This window comes from Camelus ferus, chromosome 11 (genome assembly GCF_009834535.1).
Source record: "Camelus ferus isolate YT-003-E chromosome 11, BCGSAC_Cfer_1.0, whole genome shotgun sequence".
NCBI lineage: Eukaryota > Metazoa > Chordata > Mammalia > Artiodactyla > Camelidae > Camelus > Camelus ferus.
The window spans coordinates 36,978,667-36,998,242 of record NC_045706.1 but is presented as its reverse complement, the minus strand read 5'-3'; the positions used below and the strand labels follow the sequence as shown (position 1 = coordinate 36,998,242).

The window sequence follows — 19,576 nt, the reverse complement described above, 5'->3', positions numbered from 1 at the left end:
ATTACAGTCATGTCTTCTAAATGGAGTCAACTACAATTCAAACAAAGCCTCCTTGATCAAGCTCAGTTACAATAGGAAAAATTGAGACCTTAACACAGAGTAAAATTCACATCATCAAAAATAAGATAAAACTTCCTTTGTGGAAATACTTTCCACTTTTCCTTCTTTTATGCCAGTGGAGATTGGGGCATAAACAAATAATTTCTTCTTTCCTCAGACATATTTTCCAGATATAGCATGGTATCTGCTGCATTTAATGAAGCTGACAATTCATTTAGTATTAATTTGAGAAGCCATTTTTACTTTTGAAGGAGCCAAGTAACAAAGGTATAAGACCAATACCTCCCTTGGTAAAGACAGAGATAAAATGGAAATGGAGTCTTCATTTTTCTAGAAACCTTTTGAATGAGGAGTCTCACAATTGGTTGAGAATACAAATAATTAAGTGACATTGATTTGATTTCTTTGAAAGCTGTAGGTTGAGTAAAAATTCCAAAAATTTAAGTAATAAGATCAAGCACGGAAACAGCCAGTGTCTACAAAAGTTATACATTTTAAAATAAGAGAACTTCCCTTCTACAGTAAATCTTTAGAGCTCATGATCAATTTTATTATTATTAGCATGGCCTGGATAACGCTGCCTGCAAAGCCCTTTTTTTTCCTCAGTAGTAGTATTGTTAAATCTAAAATACTAAAATGATTCATGGTTTTCCATAATATAAATACCTACTCCCTTTGGATGGCAGAAAGCCAGCTAGAAAAAGGACTTCCATGAAGCTCTTTTGGGTCTACAAACATGCCAGCAAGCGTGAGCCTATTTAAGCAGGTTTTGCCAGAATATTATTAATTCTAACTTAGCCAGTTGAATTTCTCATAACTTGAAAGAACAGCTAGTTGAAAATAGCAACATTAAAGCCTCTTTTTTTAAAAAAAAGTTACACTATTTTAAAAGGAAAACAGATTTTGTTAGCCAATGAACACAGCTTCATAAACCAGTATTTTAAAAAAATAATTAAAATAAAATAAAATGCAGGGAAGAACCATGTGTGAAACACACTGACCAGTTTGGCATAACCTCGATGATCTAGGATGAGATTTTCTGGCTTGAGGTCCCGGTAAATGATTCCTTTGGAATGCAGATAGGCAAAAGCTTCTACCACACATGCTGTATAAAATCTGGTTGTTGAATCTTCAAATGAACCTCTTGAGATACAGAAAATGGAACAAAAGGTATGAAAGAAATTAGTTTCTCTGGTAAGGTTTTATTTCTCATTTCCTTATATTTCTATGCCAAAATGTGACCCCAGAGACCAGTGTCCTACTGGCCAAAATTGCATTGGATTTTCAAAAGCATTTAGAGGGTTAAGTCAAGGAATTCTTTGCCCTTACTTCCTGAATACAGTGAAGAAGAGTTCAACCACCTACCACGTTTCATGTACTTGGTGGATTCTCCCAACAGCCCACTACAATCTAAAAAGGCACATAGATGGGCAGAACAGAAGCAAACCCTATTTTAGACCTTGTCTACCAAGGGGTGCTTTTTAAAGGATTCAAAATCGATCTAAGAATAAGTAATACATAGTTCATTAGAATGGGAATAAAAGTTAGTTTCCAAAGAACCACTTTGGAAATGAGTTAAATGCTACTGCTACAATCATACTGCAATCTAAGTATTCTTCTGTTTGAAACATCTGTCAGCAAAACAAACAATATTTTCTACACTACTGCCTTCTTGTTAGCCGGAAAAGATGGAGCTAAAAGATAATTAGAAGGAAAGAGGTGACTGGAAGGAAATATTTATTACTAAACTGGATTATGATTTGTACCTCTGTCTCTCTCTCTGTATGTGGGTGAGTGTGTTTATTTAATGAAATCACAAAGGAAAAAAACCCTCAGCATCTAAGGTAGGTTCTAGGGTAGAACCTCTATACTTTACCTGTTTTTTTTTCCCATGGAATCCCTTAAAAAGATAAACTATGTTTTTTCCTCTTCTTTTCCAGGTAACAAATCAATTTAAATTATTTAATAGTTTTAATAATAATTTTTAAAAATGTTATTTAATAATTTTATGATAATTCAATAACATTAGTGATATTCATGATAATCCAAGAACATCAGTTCTTGAGGTGGCTAAAATGTAACGAGAAAGAGAAACACTCAGGTAGCTTTAGGTGACATACAACAAAGGGGAGGTCCTAAACTTGATTTCATGAGAGTCACCAATGCCAGTTTGCATTTTGATTCTTTTTCAATATTGAGAAGTAGAATGTGGTTGCTATTTTGCAAAATTAATCAGTGAACCCACAGCAAAAGCAGCTTTCCTTCAGGTCATGATTTAGAAATACATAATGTCTTTCAGAAAGGTAGTCTTCATTGTAACTACTAATGTCACCTGAGTTGTCACTGAAATAATTATTTCTTCCCAAAGGGAATATCTTTCTTTTGAAATACAATTTGATGCATGATGGTATCTATTCCTCTAGATACTAAATTCTTAATTGTGATTACTAAGATTCTAGGATCTCTCTTTAGCAGTATCTGGATGGAACAGTTGTGAATTCCTAAGGATAAGAAGAGCTGCATCTATTTTAGGAAATGAATGATATAGTTTATACTGTCAACTGTTTTGTAACTTGGCGCTATCATTGCAGAGCTGTCACTATGTAATCCTGTGCATTGGGAAAGGGATGAAAGTTGTACCTTAAAGGTCCTTTCATCTTTGCCCTTAATTAAGTATGTTTGTGTTTCAAGAGCAGTGCTATTTCTTTGAATTGGAGAGATTATTTGCCTGAAATACTAAGCACCAGTCTGTAGATAATTAACGTACAACTTTAACTATACTGAGTGCCAGGTATAATTTCAATCCCTTCTTAGTGAAGAGGTCGGCAAAGCAAAATAAAGCAAAGGACAATCCAAACAAAACAGGACATGGAATAGAGCTTTGTCTTATTTCACAATACTTGCCTCGTTTTACTAAGAAAACTGATGGCTTCCTTGCATCAGGACTGTCCAACTGAGATATGGGAGAGCATTTGCGAAAGCCTACAAATTCTTGCTTACTGTTAAAAGAGGAGGTTATTTCTGTAGTTGAAATGCTGGGCCACAGATCTGTTTCCCTTAATGTTCAGTTGTTAATAAAATGGGACCAAATGCATTGTTCTTATAAGGAGAGTACACACTTAATGAGGGATCAGTTTCTCAGGAAATCTCTGCTGAATGGTAGTCATGTTCATATTCTGACTAAGCTGCTCTTTAGCAGGGAGATGAAAAAAATTCTCATATAAACTCAAATTCATCAGAAGAGGTAATAGGTTAGGAAAAATCTGGGCTCTAATACTGTTTAATCTTGAGCAACTAACTGTATCTCTCAGGGTCTCTGTTATGTGCAGAATGAGGCTAAAAACAGAAACTATCTTTTTGGGTTGTTAATTGAGGTGTGTATTTAGAACAAGTGCCTGGTACACAATTGGTGCTCAATAAATGGCAGCCATTATTATTGAGCACCAAAAAACTCTTCTTTAGCACCTATGTCTTAATCTAGGAAAACTGATGTAGAACAGTCTTTTGGGGATGGGAGTTAGGAATTTGTAACTCTAATTATCACTGTTAGGGAAGTATTTGCTGCTTCTCACTGCAAAGGCTAATTGCTGTCAGTCAGCTCTGAACAGTTTTCTGCTAATCTCTGCTCTTTCCATGTACAGGCAAAACATTGTCCTTGTATTGCTTGCCAATCAAAACCCTACTTTTTTTCACTGTGAAGCGAATTGACCACAAACTTACATCACTTTACATTGGGTCTTCAGTTCTTGACAGCTGTTTGTTTCAAGGCTTATTTCTAAGCCATTTTGGAATTTAGATGGCTCAAGAAAGCTGGTTTCCATTCCTTCAACAGATCTACATTGAGTATCTCTCATATATCAATATATTTGTAACTGATTTTAAAAGTTAAATTAAAAAATTGTCACATAACATGCAAATGGATTTGAGACAATCAACACAATATAGGCACACAAAATGTTTACCAACAATACAGTTCCATCACTAAACCTTTGATGTAGGTAATTTGTGGATTTTAAAATATGCTTTTGGAAGACAGTCATAAAACATAGCATTAGGGTGATTCACAATGAAAAATTACTATTAGAATTGGAAATGACAGTGTAAATTTGACTTAAAACAAAAACGAAAGCTTGTTTTATCAACAGTGAGAAAGTTGCTTAAAGAAATAAATCACTGCCCTAAATATACCTCTTTGAAATAACAAATTATGCCTTGACAGTTGTACCATTTTAATTAAAACAAGTAAAAGATAGGCCCTGTATCCTCTTTAGGAATGAGTAGGTGTTTTATTCTAGCTAGATGGCAGTAGATAACAACATTTTGACTGAGGGAACTTGATGGTTCTGTATACATATTTATATACTCAATTTAAAATTTAATCACGGTGTTTAATTAACTTATCATAAAACCAAGTCCTGAAATGGCAGGATGTAACAGAGACAAAGCATCTCTCACTGAAAGGTAAGTTCCTTTTTTTCAGTGACTAACGATTATTCAGTATATTAACCTGAAGCATGTTGCAGCCCATGCAGGTTTATTGCCAATTGTTAGGAAGACTAAAGTATTATGAAAATAGACTCTTCCTTAAAATGCTTTCAATCACATTAAGAAGTGACACAAATACCATCTACTGGGTCATCTAAGATGGAATTTAAGTAATCATCTTTCATAAAATAGCTAGAATAAAGGAAAACGTACATAGAAAGTCACTTACTGAGTTACAAAACACATCCAGGAAGACACAAGACCAGAAGTGAGATGTGTGTGATGTAAAAATTACGGTTTCTTAAATAACTGTTTAACAAAGTCTATAGGAAAAATTAGCATACACTAAAAAACTCAAATTTAGTAAACCACTGAAATGTAAAATTTCATTAATATCAGAATATGTATTATATATTATATAATATATAAATGCTAATGTTATAGTATATATATTTATCATATTAACCACTTACATTTTTAAGAAAGTTGCAGGGATTGCCAATTCCTTAAGTGTTATGGAGAAGAGGTGAATAAAGTATAGTTTGTACCAATGTATTCCAAATAATGGAACAGAATTTGTGGAAAACAAAAAGTCACAAACTAAAAGATAAAACATGATAGCTAATAAGGAATAAACCAGGGAAATAATTGAAATATGAACTATAGCACTGAAATATTAATTGCTGCAAAGGTAAGAAAATAATAGTTCTCAAAACCTATTTGTATATAAGATATCATTTTAATTCTTCTTGAGAACAAATTCAAAACTGCTCTCTGTTCTTTCTCTATGCTGATGAGAAGAAAGAGAGTGAGAGTCAGGAAAGGGCCAGCTCAGCTGCTGGGTAAAGGAAGGAGGATGCCATTGCTCTCAGAGACTTCCTGTACTTAATGCCTGAGTCTCAGAGGTCACACAAGCCTTTTTTCAAATCAGCCATACAAACAACACATTTCCTTTATGCTTTCAAAATAGCTTCTCCCTTACTACTTCTTTCCTGGGACGTGAGAGGAAAATGAAACAAATTGCACAGTATGGTTTGTTTTGACTATGGATAATCACTTTCCCTTTTCTCTTAGTAATTTTTTCCCTAACAATTAGGATTTTTCAACAACAGTTTAAACAATGAGAAAGCTAGTTACTGACAATATTAACTGGAGCCTGGATGTCATAACTACGCTTTCCTCCAGCAATTTCTTGAGTAGGAAAAAAATAAAAGTTTCTTAGAATGAAAGCAATATGGCTATATATATATATATGAGGGGAAATTGGCCAGAGGATAGTGATTATGAGGTGATTTCATATGACACTTCCAACACTTTTAATGTTGAGGTGAATCTCTCTGAATCTTAAGGGAGGGTCAGGTAGCTGCTATTTCTCCAAATCATGCCTCCTCATGGAGTATTAAGTACACTGGGGGAACTCAGCAACTGTGTACCCCAACCCCAAGTCTGGTAAGAGGGAGAAAAAAGGAAAGGATCAAAAAAGCAGTCTAGTGGAGGTGGAGAAAGGCCCATTATTGATATTCTCCCTCCCTCCCCTCCTCCCCAAGATAAGCTGCTTCCTAGTAGCGTCCCTTTGCTACCCTGACAAATCAAAGTGCATCTCACTTGGAAGTCTTGGCTAGCATTTCTGTACCAAAAATGCAAAATCAAGTTAAAGAGATATGAAATACTGTTTCCTTTCAAAAACTAAAAGTGAACATTGATGCTATGTATGTTTGAGTGGACTTAACTTTCATCATGACTATTATTATTACTAATTTTTACTATTGTTGGCTATTTGAAGAAGTTAATTGAAGTTTAAAATAGCTGTTCCTTTCCTTAAGTGGTTCATTATTGCTTTCGTGTTTACTTCCACCTGCAAATCTATTCTAATTAGAACAAAGTAGGAAAGAGATTTCAAATAAATCAGTGGATTAAAAGGTCAGGTCAAAAATAATATAGTAGAAGCACATTAGGATAAACCAGACATTAACTCACAAATCAGAATATTAACTTTGTGCAGTAGCCTGTAAGTTATGAAGAGTGGGACAGTATCTCTTTATCCTTTTTATCGCCAACCTCTATTGCAATGCCTGGCATATTATCTGTACCCAAAAATTAACTAACAGTAATGTCATAATACCCTATGATCTAATACTCATCAGTACTAATGTTCCCTAATGCCAAAATGATACATTTCCTTATATGCTTATTTACCTTGAATTTAAGAAATTAAAAAGAACACAGTAAGATAAAAAGAAATCCATTTGATGTATACAGGTAAGGAATGGGAATAAGAGATCTGAAAGGGCAATGTGAAGGAAGATATGAAATACCATACCAAGACAATTAGGAATGAAACTTTAAAACAATAGTTAATAAAGAACAACTTGTTCTATTCTGGGGTATCTACAAAGTAACAAATTGTCAAAAAAAATAACGGCTCTCTAGAAGAAACAGTACTGTCTACACTGAGTTTGAAAGATGTTACCCAATGAAGGAGAATCTGTGGGTTGAGACTATAAGTAAGAAAAAAAAGAGATGTCTAAAGGTCAATGTTCAAAGGAACAAGGATGACTTTTGAATGTTATTAGATCATTCACAGAAAATTGCAGTTTTTTTTTTAGAGTAAACATTTAGGGTTGATAATAAGCTCCCAGGACATTTTATAGAATAACAGTTTTTTTAAAAAGATAGTTCTACTGGTTATATAAATAGGAGATAGAAATTAATTATGCATAATTGAAAGAAACAAATAAGCACTAACTAGACCAACTTTACTTGCAAGAAGTAAATCTAAATTAGATTGTTTACACGAAATACTGCTTTTAAGTGAATTTATTTTCTTCCTCAAACTAGGTAAGGGCTGAAAAGGATAGCTAGCAACTTCTGTTACTTTTGAAACCAAAGAGCAATATAAAGGTAGAGGGAAAAGTTACTTGGGAAAAAACTCTCAGTGTCAGGACAGACAGACTGCCCATCTGGAGAAGGAGTGGAACAATTAAGCTGATGGCTACTCCATATTGCAACTATAAAATACTTTAACTCTCTGCATGTTACAGTAGTGGATTGACTTCTAGGTATATAGTTGTCTGATTCTGATAATCAAGTGAAACTAAAGCCTCTGTATGCTGAGAGGTACTATTTTTATGGTGGACTAATCCTGTTATCAGTTACAAATCTGAAACAGTGAGTTTCATGTTTACAGTAAATCATAAATCATATGTGCATAGTAAGTTGTGACCCATATTTACATTTTGAAATATGAGCATAAGTAAAATGTAAATATGATTTTATACTTTATAATAATTGACTCTTATTACAAACCATCACAGTCAACTATGTTTTTAAAGACATGATAGAAATTTCTTAAAACTCCTACCGATCCCTGAGAATGGTCCAGAGCTCCCCACCTAGGCAGGCTTCCATCAACATATACAGATACTTGCTGTCCTTAAATGTTCTGTACAGTCTGTGAATCGCAAATGAGAAAACAGTTATAAACAACATTGTCTTTTAAAAGCACGTAAATGTTTTGAGTGCCCAGATGAGAGTTACTCTTGATTTGCCAAGCTTGACTCTTTGTCAAAAGAATGAGAAAGACGGAAGTTCACAAACAGGGAAAAGAAGGTGATGGTTCACTTACACACCTCCTTTGAAATGGATTAATCCAAATGATTATGGACCAGGCAGACTTCTTAGGATTCCTCTAATTCCAATTTGGCTGATGTTTCAGGCATGGACTCTTGAGCAATATTCAGTGATCATAAACATGCCGTGTATGTGGATATAAAGTAGATTACACTTCAAAATATAGATGTGTATAAAATTTGTGCACTGTTCACTTAAATTCATGTTATATTTTCAGCAAGTGCCACTGGCAAATTAACTAGAAAAGTTTCTGCATATATAAAAAAATCCCCATTATTGTCTTAGCAGTGCTCTCAAAATGGACTAGTCATCTCATTTTTTAAAATCTTCAAACAATATTAAAGTAATTCAAGGTAAATAAAGTAGCTTGATTTTTGATATTCTGTCTTTCAACCACCAGAGGTCCATGTAGAGCTCTGGAATAACAGGATAAAAATGGACTGTTGGGAACTCTGACAGCTCCTTTGGGAAAAACATGTTCTTTTAACAGAATCTGATTCTCATTTAAAAAAAAAAAAAAAAATAACAAGCAAAAAAAGTTTAGCGGTTTTTTTTTTTTTTCAGTCAAAACTTTCTTTAAATCTGATTTTAAAAAAATCTGTTCCATTGTGTGACAGTGAACACAAATGGCAGAGACTGAGTGATGGATCTTCCACTTGGAGGTGGGGGCGTCAGCCCTGGGGCAGGGTCCTTACCTCACTATGAAATCGGAATGAGCCCCCTGCATGATCTGCTTCTCCGAGCGGATGTGCTCCTGCTGTCTGGTATCCACAATGTGGCGTTTCTTGAGAATCTTCATGGCAAAGGTTTTGGATTCTTCGCTCTTTAACTGGACCTTGAAGAAAGAAAGAAGAGAGGAAGTGAGAAAACACCCCTGTAGAGTTAATACAACTCAATATTGAGATTGCATTCCTATCCCCAAACTAGCAGGTGCAGGGAGCACTGAAATGACACCCCACACACCACCTGAGTCACAAAAGCCTGGCTGGGGGCTGGGGGCTGGGTTTGAAGCCCAGGGGCTCACAACTCTTGCCCAACCTCATTCCACTGGAACAGATGTCATTAACTAGACCCCCCGGTAGTTTTGTGCCCACTGGGATTAGAAGAGGGAAGGTGTATTTGATTCTCACTGGATTATTTCATTTCATTTCATATGATGTGTTTGAGTGTACCTGACAGTTTTTTCTCCTTCAATCAAAAAAACAAATAAAAAAGTAATTTCTTCTCCAGTTCTACTTAAAGTGAGTGTGGCAAAAGTAGGAGCCTGTGGTCCTTTATGCTTTTCCTCTTTAGTCTTTCACAAACATTTCTAGAGTGATTCAATTCAGTGACAGTCCTTTGTCTCTGCTGAGACTGAAAATTTATGTACTGTTATTTCTTTTTACTGCACCGACTTTTCCTTCCCTCCAGTTAAAAAGAAAACTGTAACAAAATTTTTTTTCAAGAGATTTAGAAAACCACTTTTCTTTTTTTTCTCCAATAGGCCTGATGACTTTAATCCTATCTGACTCTAACTCTTCTTACTCCTTAGCTACACTAATGGGGAGACCTGAGCTGAGCCTTGCCACCCTCCATGCTCCCATGCCTCTGCTGCAGCTCTCGGTGGCATCCACCAAATGCCATTCCTCAGACAGGCTGCTGGTCTGTGTTCACTGTTTTACAAAAAAAATTTCAACAAGGTGACTTGAAAGAAGAGCGAATAGAGCTAATCACTTAATAGCAATATAAAAGAGGTACCACCCAGTGCTCTCAAGCAACAGAATTCTCAAGATAATACCAAATAGCCCATGTTATTCTGAACTAATGAAAGCCTTGGAGAAGTAACAGGACAAGCTGTTTCTGCTTCTGCCCCGCTCTGTAGCTGTGAATTGTTTACCGAGGCAGGGACTGTGACACTCGGAAGTGTCTGGTTCGTGCACGCATGTACAGATTGAAGCAACTGAGAGGGCATTAATGTGGCAGGTTCCTGAGAGGAAAACACGAGGACACTTCAAATGAGTGGGTTTGCTGCCAGCATTTAGAAATCTACACTACAGATTAGACGGAAAAATGGGTATTTGAAAATGCCTTAAACGGCCAAAGGCCCTCTTAATCCACTTGTGAAACTCTTTTTAAGATAGATTAGTGTGATGCAGATGAATTCAGCGGTAGTTCATAATAGAACACAAAACACGAAAATCCACTTCTGAAAGCAGTCTGGACTGATAAGAAAGATGACGTGAAACATGAGCTGTGTCACAGTAATAAAACTCATAGTCCCTCTGTAGAGTCTCACCCAGGTAAATGACAGGAGTCCGGTGTAGGTCACACACCTAATATCAAACTTACTCTCTTCAGAGATGATAACACACATTTTAACTTACGCAGAGGGTGGGAGGCAAGAGCTCTGCCTTTAGGGTCACAGGTCTGGACTTCAATCCTGACGCCATGTAAGGTCCCTCTCAGTCCTCCTCTTGGTCAGTTCCTGAACTGCTCTGAGCCTGTGCTCTTGCTAAGGATACCACCACCTGCTGTGTGGAGTTCTTGTGACCTTACATGAGGAAGGCATTCACTGATGGTCTCTCCACAGGTACCTTGGGCAGATCAAACCTTGTCTTTAAAATAAGGCCAGATCGTGCCACTTCTCTGCCCAGAACACTGCAGTGGCTTCCCACCTCACTCATGGTATAGAGAAGGCTGCCACAGAGGCCTGCAAGGTCCTACATCGTCTGAACCCTGCTTCCTGTCAGTCTCACATCCCCCTTGTTCACTGTGCTCGGCTTACACTGGCCACCATGCAGTTCATTCTTCTCCCAAGTTTGGGGAGCACTTTTATGATTAACTTTAACTCTTCCTTGGGTAGATTGCTTATCTCCACTTCATTTAGTTCTTTTTCTTAGGTTTGGTTTTGTTCCTTTGTTCAGAACATAGCCTCTTTTCTCTGTTTTTATTTCTATGTACTAAGCATATTGGTTACATATTCTGATCTTGGAGAAGTGGCCTTATGTAGGAGACATCCTATGGGGCCCAGCAGCACATTCCCCTCTGCTCACCAGAGCTGTATGCTCTCTAGGGGTGCTCCCAGGTTGGGTGTATATATATTTACAATTATTGTATCTTCTTTTTGGATTAATCTCTTGACATGATATTATAAACAGAAAATCCTAAAGACCCCACCAAAAAGCTATTAGAACTTATAAATGAATTTGGTAAACTTTCATGATACAGAATTAATATACAGAAACCTGTTGTACTTCTTATACACTATCAATGAACTATCAAAAAGAGAAGTTAAGAAAACAAATCTATTTATAACTGCATCAAAAGAATAAAGCACCTAAGAATAAATCTAACTGAGAAGGTAAGAGAGTTGTATGGTGAAAACTAGAAGACATTAATGAAAGAAACTGAAGACAACAAAAACAATTTCAAAGATACTCCATGCTAATGAATTGGAATAATTAATATTGTTAAAATGACCATACAACCAAATTACAGATTCAGTGCAATCCCTGTCAAAAGGGCACATTTCACAGAACTAGAACAAATTATTCCAACATTTGTGTGGCAACACAAAAGACTGACTAGCCAAAGCAATCTTGAGAAAGAAGAACAAACTTGGAGGTACCATGCTTCCTAATTGCAAGCTACACTACTAAGCTATAGTAATCAAAACAGTAGGTACTGGCACAAAAGCAGACACATAGACCAGTGGAACAGAATAGAGAGCCCAGAAACGAACCCAGGCTTATATGGTCAGTTGAGCCATGAAGCGGAAACAAGGAAATACAGTGGGGAAAAGACAGCCTTTTCAATTAATAGTTCTGAGAAAACTAAACAGCTACATACAAAAGGCTCAAACTGGACTACTTTCTCACATCATATACAAAAAATAAACTCAAAATGGATTGAAGACTTAATGTTTAAGTCCTGAAGCTCTAAAATGCCTAGGAAAAAATACAGGTATTAGGCTCTTTGATATCAGTCTCAGCAATGTTTTTTCAATATGTCTCCTCAGGGGATGGAACAAAACTCAAACTGAACAAATGGGCTACATCAAACTAGAAACCTGTGAAGGAAACTACTAGCAACAAAAAGGTAGCCTATTTAATGGGAGAAGATACTTGCAAATGATATCTGATAAGGAGTTAGTGTTCAAATACACAAAGACACACACAACTCAACATCAGATAAACAAACAATCCCATAAAAAATGGGCAGAGGAACTGAATAAACATTTTTCCAAAGAAGATATAGAGATGGTCAATAGACACTTGAAAAGATGCTCAACTCACCAATCATCAAGGAAATAAAAATCAAAACCACAATGAGATATCACTTCATACCTGTCAGAATGGCTACTATCAGAAAGGCAACAAGTAACAAGCGCTGGAGAGGATGTGGAGAAAAGGTAACCCTCATGCACTGTTGGTGGGATCATAATTTGCTACAGCCACTATGGGAAACAGAATGGAGGTTCCTCAAAAAATTAAAAATAGAACTGCCATATGATCTGGCGATTTCACTTCTGAGTATTTACACCAAAAAACCCTAAACACTAATTGCAAAGGATAGTAGCATTATTTATAATAGCCAAGATATAGAAGCAACCTAAATGCCCATCAATAGACAAATGGATAAAGAAGATGCTGTGTGTGTGTGCGTATAAATGAAACAAACAAAACCAAATAAGATGAGACTCATAGATACAAAGAATAAATGTGTGGTTGCCAGAGGATAAGACGGTGGGGGTGGTGAAATAGGTGAAGGGGTTTGAGAGGTAAACCTCTAGTTATAAAATAAATAAGCCAGAGGGATGTAATATACAGCATAAGGGACATGGTGAATAATATTTTATGGGGACAGATGATTACTAGACTTCCTGTAGTGATCATTTTATAATGTATGCAAATACCAAGTCACTGTGTCGTGCACCTGAAACTAACACAATACTGTACGTCAACTATATTTCAGAAAAGAAGAGGAAAGCTTACATAGGAAGCCTGGGTTCTCATCCTGGATTTTTCACTAATAGGTTTATTATTACTCATATAACCTCAGTGGGCCTCAGGCTACCTCTCAGAAAAAGGCGGCCAAACTAAATTACATCTAAGGGTTCTTTCCAGCTGGAAAATTATATGAATCTGCAACTTGACATAGTAAATACGCATTTTTAAAGCACATTCATTATCTTTAACTTTATGCAAATAGCCCAACAAACCTGCAGCAATAGCTTGGGCCAAAGGATAAAGGGGGAATTGCCCAAATAACACAAAGGTAGCTTAAAAAAACATGATGATTCACTCTGGAAGCATGACCTGGCATTTACAGTACATGCACATTCTATTGGGAAGTGGTTTTATCTGCCCTGTTCTCCCAACCCCAACACCTGAAGGGGATCTGCTTCGTACCTGTTGTATTCTCTGTATTACTAATTTTCAAAGACTATGCACTGGACAAATAGCAGGAGCTTTCCCAGAAGAGCATTAAAACAGGCCCTAAGGCATAAGGGACTCTAGGCAGAGTCGTCATAATTATAATAGCTGGACAGCAGCAGAACAGGAATGGCAAATATTTTCTCTAAACAAAACAGCACACAGTTTAATCAGGCCATCCATGTTATGTGGGATGGCATAAAGTCATTTCTTTCCTTTTGGCTGAGAGGAAATAGTTTTTTTAGTAATCCAGAAACACAAGCCATAGTCCGTATTGTAAGATTTAAGCAGCCCACATTTAATTCAAATTGAGGTAACCTACAGAATTCATGACAAGGTCTATAGTGAAAAGTTCTATACGTGAAGAAGGCAAAGAGGAAGGAAGGGAGGAAGGACGCTCAAGAAAGAGAGAAAGCAAGCCCCAGATTGAGAGAGCTTTCACGTCCTGTTCTATAAGATAAACTGCAAACCGCAGGAGTGTGCTTTTTCTCCACTCCGGTTACAGTTCTCAACCACATTCACCAAATCAGCGAAAGACCTATCATAAAGCTTTAACAACCAAGAGAACCAGTCACCCAACTATTAAGATTCTCTTGACAAGCGTAAGCACTAGGTTGTTCTGTCTCCATCATTTTCCAATATTCATCTGTTGCCAGACAACGCTTCATAGCCTATCAGATACTGGCTTCAGCCTCTACCTTCAGGAAACAACTTAAACAGTTAAGTTCTGCAGCAGTTGGTACAGTAATAAAGCTGGACCAGAGTATAAAGTAGCTATGAAATCATCATAAAATTGAAAACGAAAAAAGGCATGAAGTTTCTGTACATTAAACACCTGGATATTTAGATCCACACAGAAGTAGCTTTACAATTACTCATGTAGAAAATAAAAACATTTAGTGTAAAACGAAGTTTTAGCATAGGAAAACGTACACTAGAAAAAGTTACTGTTTAGCGAGAGATCATAACTCTCAGTAGTTGCTGGAGCTGGGGTAGGAATGGAGAGTATTTGCAAATACTCCACAAGGACTCTTTATTAAAAGCGGAGGAAATGTTCTAAAATTGGATTGTGGTGGTGACTGTACAATTTCGTGGTATATAGAGTATACTCAACAAAGCTTTTAAAGACTTCTTTTAAAAAGAAGAAAAAGCCAGAGAAGATGTGTATCTATATTTTCTAGTTCTTATGTTTATTAATTGTGAAAATGGTTATATTTTAACTTTGTTTTAAGAAACTAGATGTCAGAAATGCATTTATTTCTATGCTTATCTTTACCCCTTCAATAAGAGTTCCCCAATTAATCAAAACTATATTTCATTTTTACTTGCATTTCTGTAAACTATTAACATTTTTATTAAAAATTTTTTTAATGATTTCTCTATTTGCTATCTATTCAAAGGCCTAAATTAAAAAAAGGCATGTCCAAAAAAAAAGGTGTGACTGTGGGTCATTTTAAGTAAAATGTACATAATTATCACAAAATTCTTAAGACTTCTCTAGTCAAAATAATATGTATTTTGCTGGGTAATGTCTTTTATTATTTTAAGACTGTACAAACTGTAATCATACCCAAGTTCATCATGTAACGTTCTGGAGCTTCATTTTCCTCACTTATGAGAATAAAATCATATTACCTTATTAGACATGGATATTGTAAGACCAAATCAGACAGTGTATGAAACTACTTTGAAAATTAAAAAGTGCTACGTAAGAACTATAATCATTATTACCATGATATCCAAGATATGTGGGAGTGTTAATTAAAATGGATGCTTATAAGTAGTATGTTATTATAATTCATAACTAAATCTGTTCTTAAATTAGCTGTTTCAACACCTGAACAAAAAAAAGGAATAGGAAAAATGTTTCTGTCTGAATTTAAGGAAATTTTTCTTTGACAAAGAAAAAGCAGTGCTGTAGCTCTGACTCTGCTTTTTTGGATGTGACGTGCTAATGTGCCCATATATTCAGGAAGAACTGACTTACTACATTATTGAAAGTGAAATTTTTTTTAAGTGCACAGAAAGCATTTCTACAAAGTAGTATTGGATTGTACTCCTCAACATTTCCTAACTCAAAAAACCAACCAAAAAACCCAAACCTGGTAATTCTTATGTGAGAATTACTGAATTACAAACATTAACCATAATCTTAATTAAAATCTTCTGTTTTTCATCTGTTGTTAAAATCTCTTCTCACTAGTTATCCACAGTTTTTTATTACTTACCTTTCTCTCGGTATCACACAATAATATAATTGATTTCTTTTAATCAGTATCTAAAACTTAAGAAATAACAGCATCTGGCTTGTCCCAGAGGATACACAGGGAAGAGAACACAGGGAGTGTTCAGTCTGCATGAGGCATGTCCAGCTGACACAGAGAATGCAAAGGATGGCCTGTGACTTTAATAGGGACGTCAGAGTTGGAAAACTATTCAGCTGCGAGCATAGAGGCATGCTCCTGGTGTACAATTTCATGGTTAAGATTTTATGTGTAAAACTTTTTTCATACATAAACACCAAATTATTCATACATATGGTCAGGTATATCATTTTTAGAACAAAGGAACATAGAAAAGTAGCCTAATTCATTTTTATCTATGCTTTTTCATTTGATTCCTTCTGCCATTTGTACAAATGATAATCAAGAGAGAGTCTCTCTTCTTTACATACTTGTTTTTCTTCCCAAAGTCACCTCAACCTCTCATCAAAAATGTCTATAATCTGAAAGAGGCAAGAATGTACAATGGAGAAAAGACAGCCTCTTCAGCAAGCGGTGTTGGGAAAACTGGATAGCAGCATGTAAATCAATGAAGTTAGGACACTCCCTCACTCCATACACAAAAATAAATTCAAAATGGCTTAAAGATTTAAATATAAGACAAGACATGATAAATCTCCTAGAAGAAAACATAGGCAAAACATCTTCTGACATAAATCTTAGCAATGTTCTCCTAGGTCAGTCTACCCAGGCAATAGAAATAAAAGCAAAAATGAACAAGTGGGACCTAATTAAATTTATAAGCTTTTGCACAGCAAAAGAAACCATAAGCAAAACAAAACGATAACCTATGGAATAGGAGAAAATATTTGCAAATGATATGACTGACAAAGGCTTAATATCCAGAATATATAAACAGCTCCTACACTTAATAACCAAAAAACAAACAACACAATCCAAAAGTGGGCAGAAGACCTAAGCAAGCAATTCTCCAATGGAGACATACAAATGGCCAATATCACTAATTATCAGAGAAATGCAAATCTAAACTACAATGAGGTATCACCTCACACCAGTCAGAATAGCCATCATTCAAAAGTCCATGAACAATAAATGCTGGAGAGGGTGTGGAGAAAATGGAACCCTCTTACACTGTTGATGAAAATGTAGTTTGGTGCATCCATTATGGAAAACAGTATGGAAATTCCTCAAAAAAACTAAAAGTAGACTTAACATATGATCCAGCAATCCCACTCCTGAGTATATATCCAGAGGGAACTCTAATTTGAAAAGATACATGCACCCCAATGTTCATAGAAGCACTATTTAAATAGCCAAGACACGGAAACAACCTAAATGTCCATCAACAGATGACTGGATAAAGCTGTAGTGTATTTATACAATGGAATACTACTCAGCCATAAAAAAGAATAAAATACTGCCATTTGCAGCAACATGGATGGACCTAGAGATCATCATTCTATGTGAAGTAAGCCAGAAAGAGAAAGAAAAATACCATATGATATCACTCATATATGGAATCTAAAAAAAGGGGGCAAATGAACTTATTTACAAAACAGAAACAGACTCACAGACATAGAAAACAAACTTAGGGTTACCAGGGCGGGGAAGGGGGTGGGAAGTGATAACTGGGAGTTCAAGATTTGCAGATACTAAGGAATATATATAAAATAAACAACAAGTTTATCTTGTATAGCACAAGGAACTGTATTCAGTATCTTGCAGTAATTTATGGTGAAAAAGAATATGAAAATGAATATATGTATGTTTCTATATGACTGAAGCATTGTGCTGTACACTGAAATTGACACAACTTTGTAAACTGACTATACTTCAATAAAAATATACTTTAAAAAAAGGCTATATACCTACAATGCTTCAAGACTGCTTACTGAAATGTGCAATTTAAGCATATTTCTCTTTCCTACAGTACTTGTTACATAAACCTTATTTCATTTAGTTGTGATTATTAAAATTGATTTTTATTACTTATATTTTATTTTCCTTCACCAAATAATCAAATATTTTGTTTCCCATAAGATTTAATTTCTATTACCATAATCTCACTCATACAAGGAAATACTACATGCAGCAATTTTAAACTTGCTTACATATTTCTAAATTGATCACTTGAATATTTCACAGAATTCAATGAATTCTAATACTTAAAGCATGCATAACCTAAAACTTCACATAGATGGGGTTGAGTATAAGAAGTGGACAATTTAATTTCTTTCATGTATTGACTGTGAAGGTTTAAAATGAGTTGAAATGAAACAGAATCATATTGCAAAATTCAACTCTCTGAGATGCGATCAGATTAACTCATGAGAGTGTTTGCATTCTAGTCATACTTTTGAAATGTTAGACATAAATAACTATAATTTTTAACTGTTACATACTGGAAGATTTTTAATCAAATAGCTTATAATCAGATCTTAAAATCTTAATATATGCTATACTCAAACTTCACCCTTTCTGATATTAAAAAGAAAATATAATTTCTTTTTTACTTCAAAATTTTCACAGGATTTGGTACTTCAAACGTAGATAAGCCAGTTCAACACATGTTTACTGTTTTTTTGCTTATGCTAACTTCATCTATGAAAAGCAGTTACATTAAACATTTAAATTGCTTTGTTCATGTGGATGTGGAATCTGAGATTACAACTGTGGCAGGACAGTGGTTCTCACTAGTTTAGCTTCTTACTTTTTGAGTATTAATGAGCTCCCTCTTCTTACTGTGAACTTGCAAGGCAGTTAGCTGGAGCTGGGGCTAAGATCCAAGACATCTGGCCGAGAAAATCTCCTGATCTCTTAGCCCAGTGTTTAATCTATTATGTGGTATATATCCCTGGCAATGGGGGATGGTAGCATGTGGGACAGAGTATGAATTAGCAATAAATCAAATGTATACAGTTGACAAGCTACACTGAAACATACAGAATCATCTTTTCTTATGTTTATCTCCAGAAAGCAAAATAAATCATTTCATTTTCTTTAAGAGGACATGGCTACTTTCAACACTACTAACATACACAAGGAGACAGTTTTTCCCTTCTTCATGGAAGGGATCTCTCTTTGAAAGTGTTTACATAAAATTTTCAGGGATGTGGAATATATCTTGGCACAGGGTGAACTACCTTATTCAGAAGAGAAATTATGATGTTTATTTCTGGGAGCAGCGCCACCTAAAAATAGACCGTCCAGTCACCCTATAGCGTATTCTTTTATTTCATGGGGGAAATTCAGAGCTGACGCTGTTTATTCACTTTCCTCACTTGACCTAATGCCCCCAAATGCCAAATGCCTTCAAGTCTAATTTCCTTTAAGAATATAATTAAACTCTATCAATTGGTTATCTAATATTTCTCATTGCTCCCTCACACAGCTTTTAATCAGGGCACTTGCTTTGGTGTCCCGTGAAAACACGTGGCCTTCCCTGTTGTAACCTTTTCCTGGAATGGCCTTTCCCCTGAATGGCCTTTAATCATCTGTTCACTTAAATCCCAGCCTATTCTCTGAGCCCTGGCTTGAGTTCTGTGCCTTCTCAGGGCCTCTCTACATCAACAGCTCCAAATGCTCCCTTTTTGAAAGGCCGAGAACCCTTCTGCAAGATTTAGAATTTAATACAATATTAAAGGAGGTCATTTGATATCATCCATATGTATTAATCTTATATTCTTAGTTAGGAGAAGGCAAGAAATTCTTTGCAGGCAGGAATCATACCTGATATTTCTATAT

General features: G+C 35.6%; 1 protein-coding gene across 4 annotated transcripts in view; it reads right to left on the bottom strand.

The window, feature by feature from the left end:
• Positions 1-19,576, bottom strand: part of PRKG1 (protein kinase cGMP-dependent 1) — a 1,107,834-nt gene that overhangs the window by 12,513 nt on the left and 1,075,745 nt on the right. For all 4 annotated transcript variants that reach the window (XM_032491411.1, XM_006181681.3, XM_032491412.1 and 1 more), the window contains 3 exons: positions 8,871-9,010; positions 7,907-7,996; positions 1,062-1,203 (listed from right to left, as the gene is read on the bottom strand). In XM_032491411.1, coding sequence (XP_032347302.1) covers positions 1,062-1,203; positions 7,907-7,996; positions 8,871-9,010 — 372 coding nt within the window. The remainder of the gene's footprint in view (positions 1-1,061; positions 1,204-7,906; positions 7,997-8,870; positions 9,011-19,576) is intronic.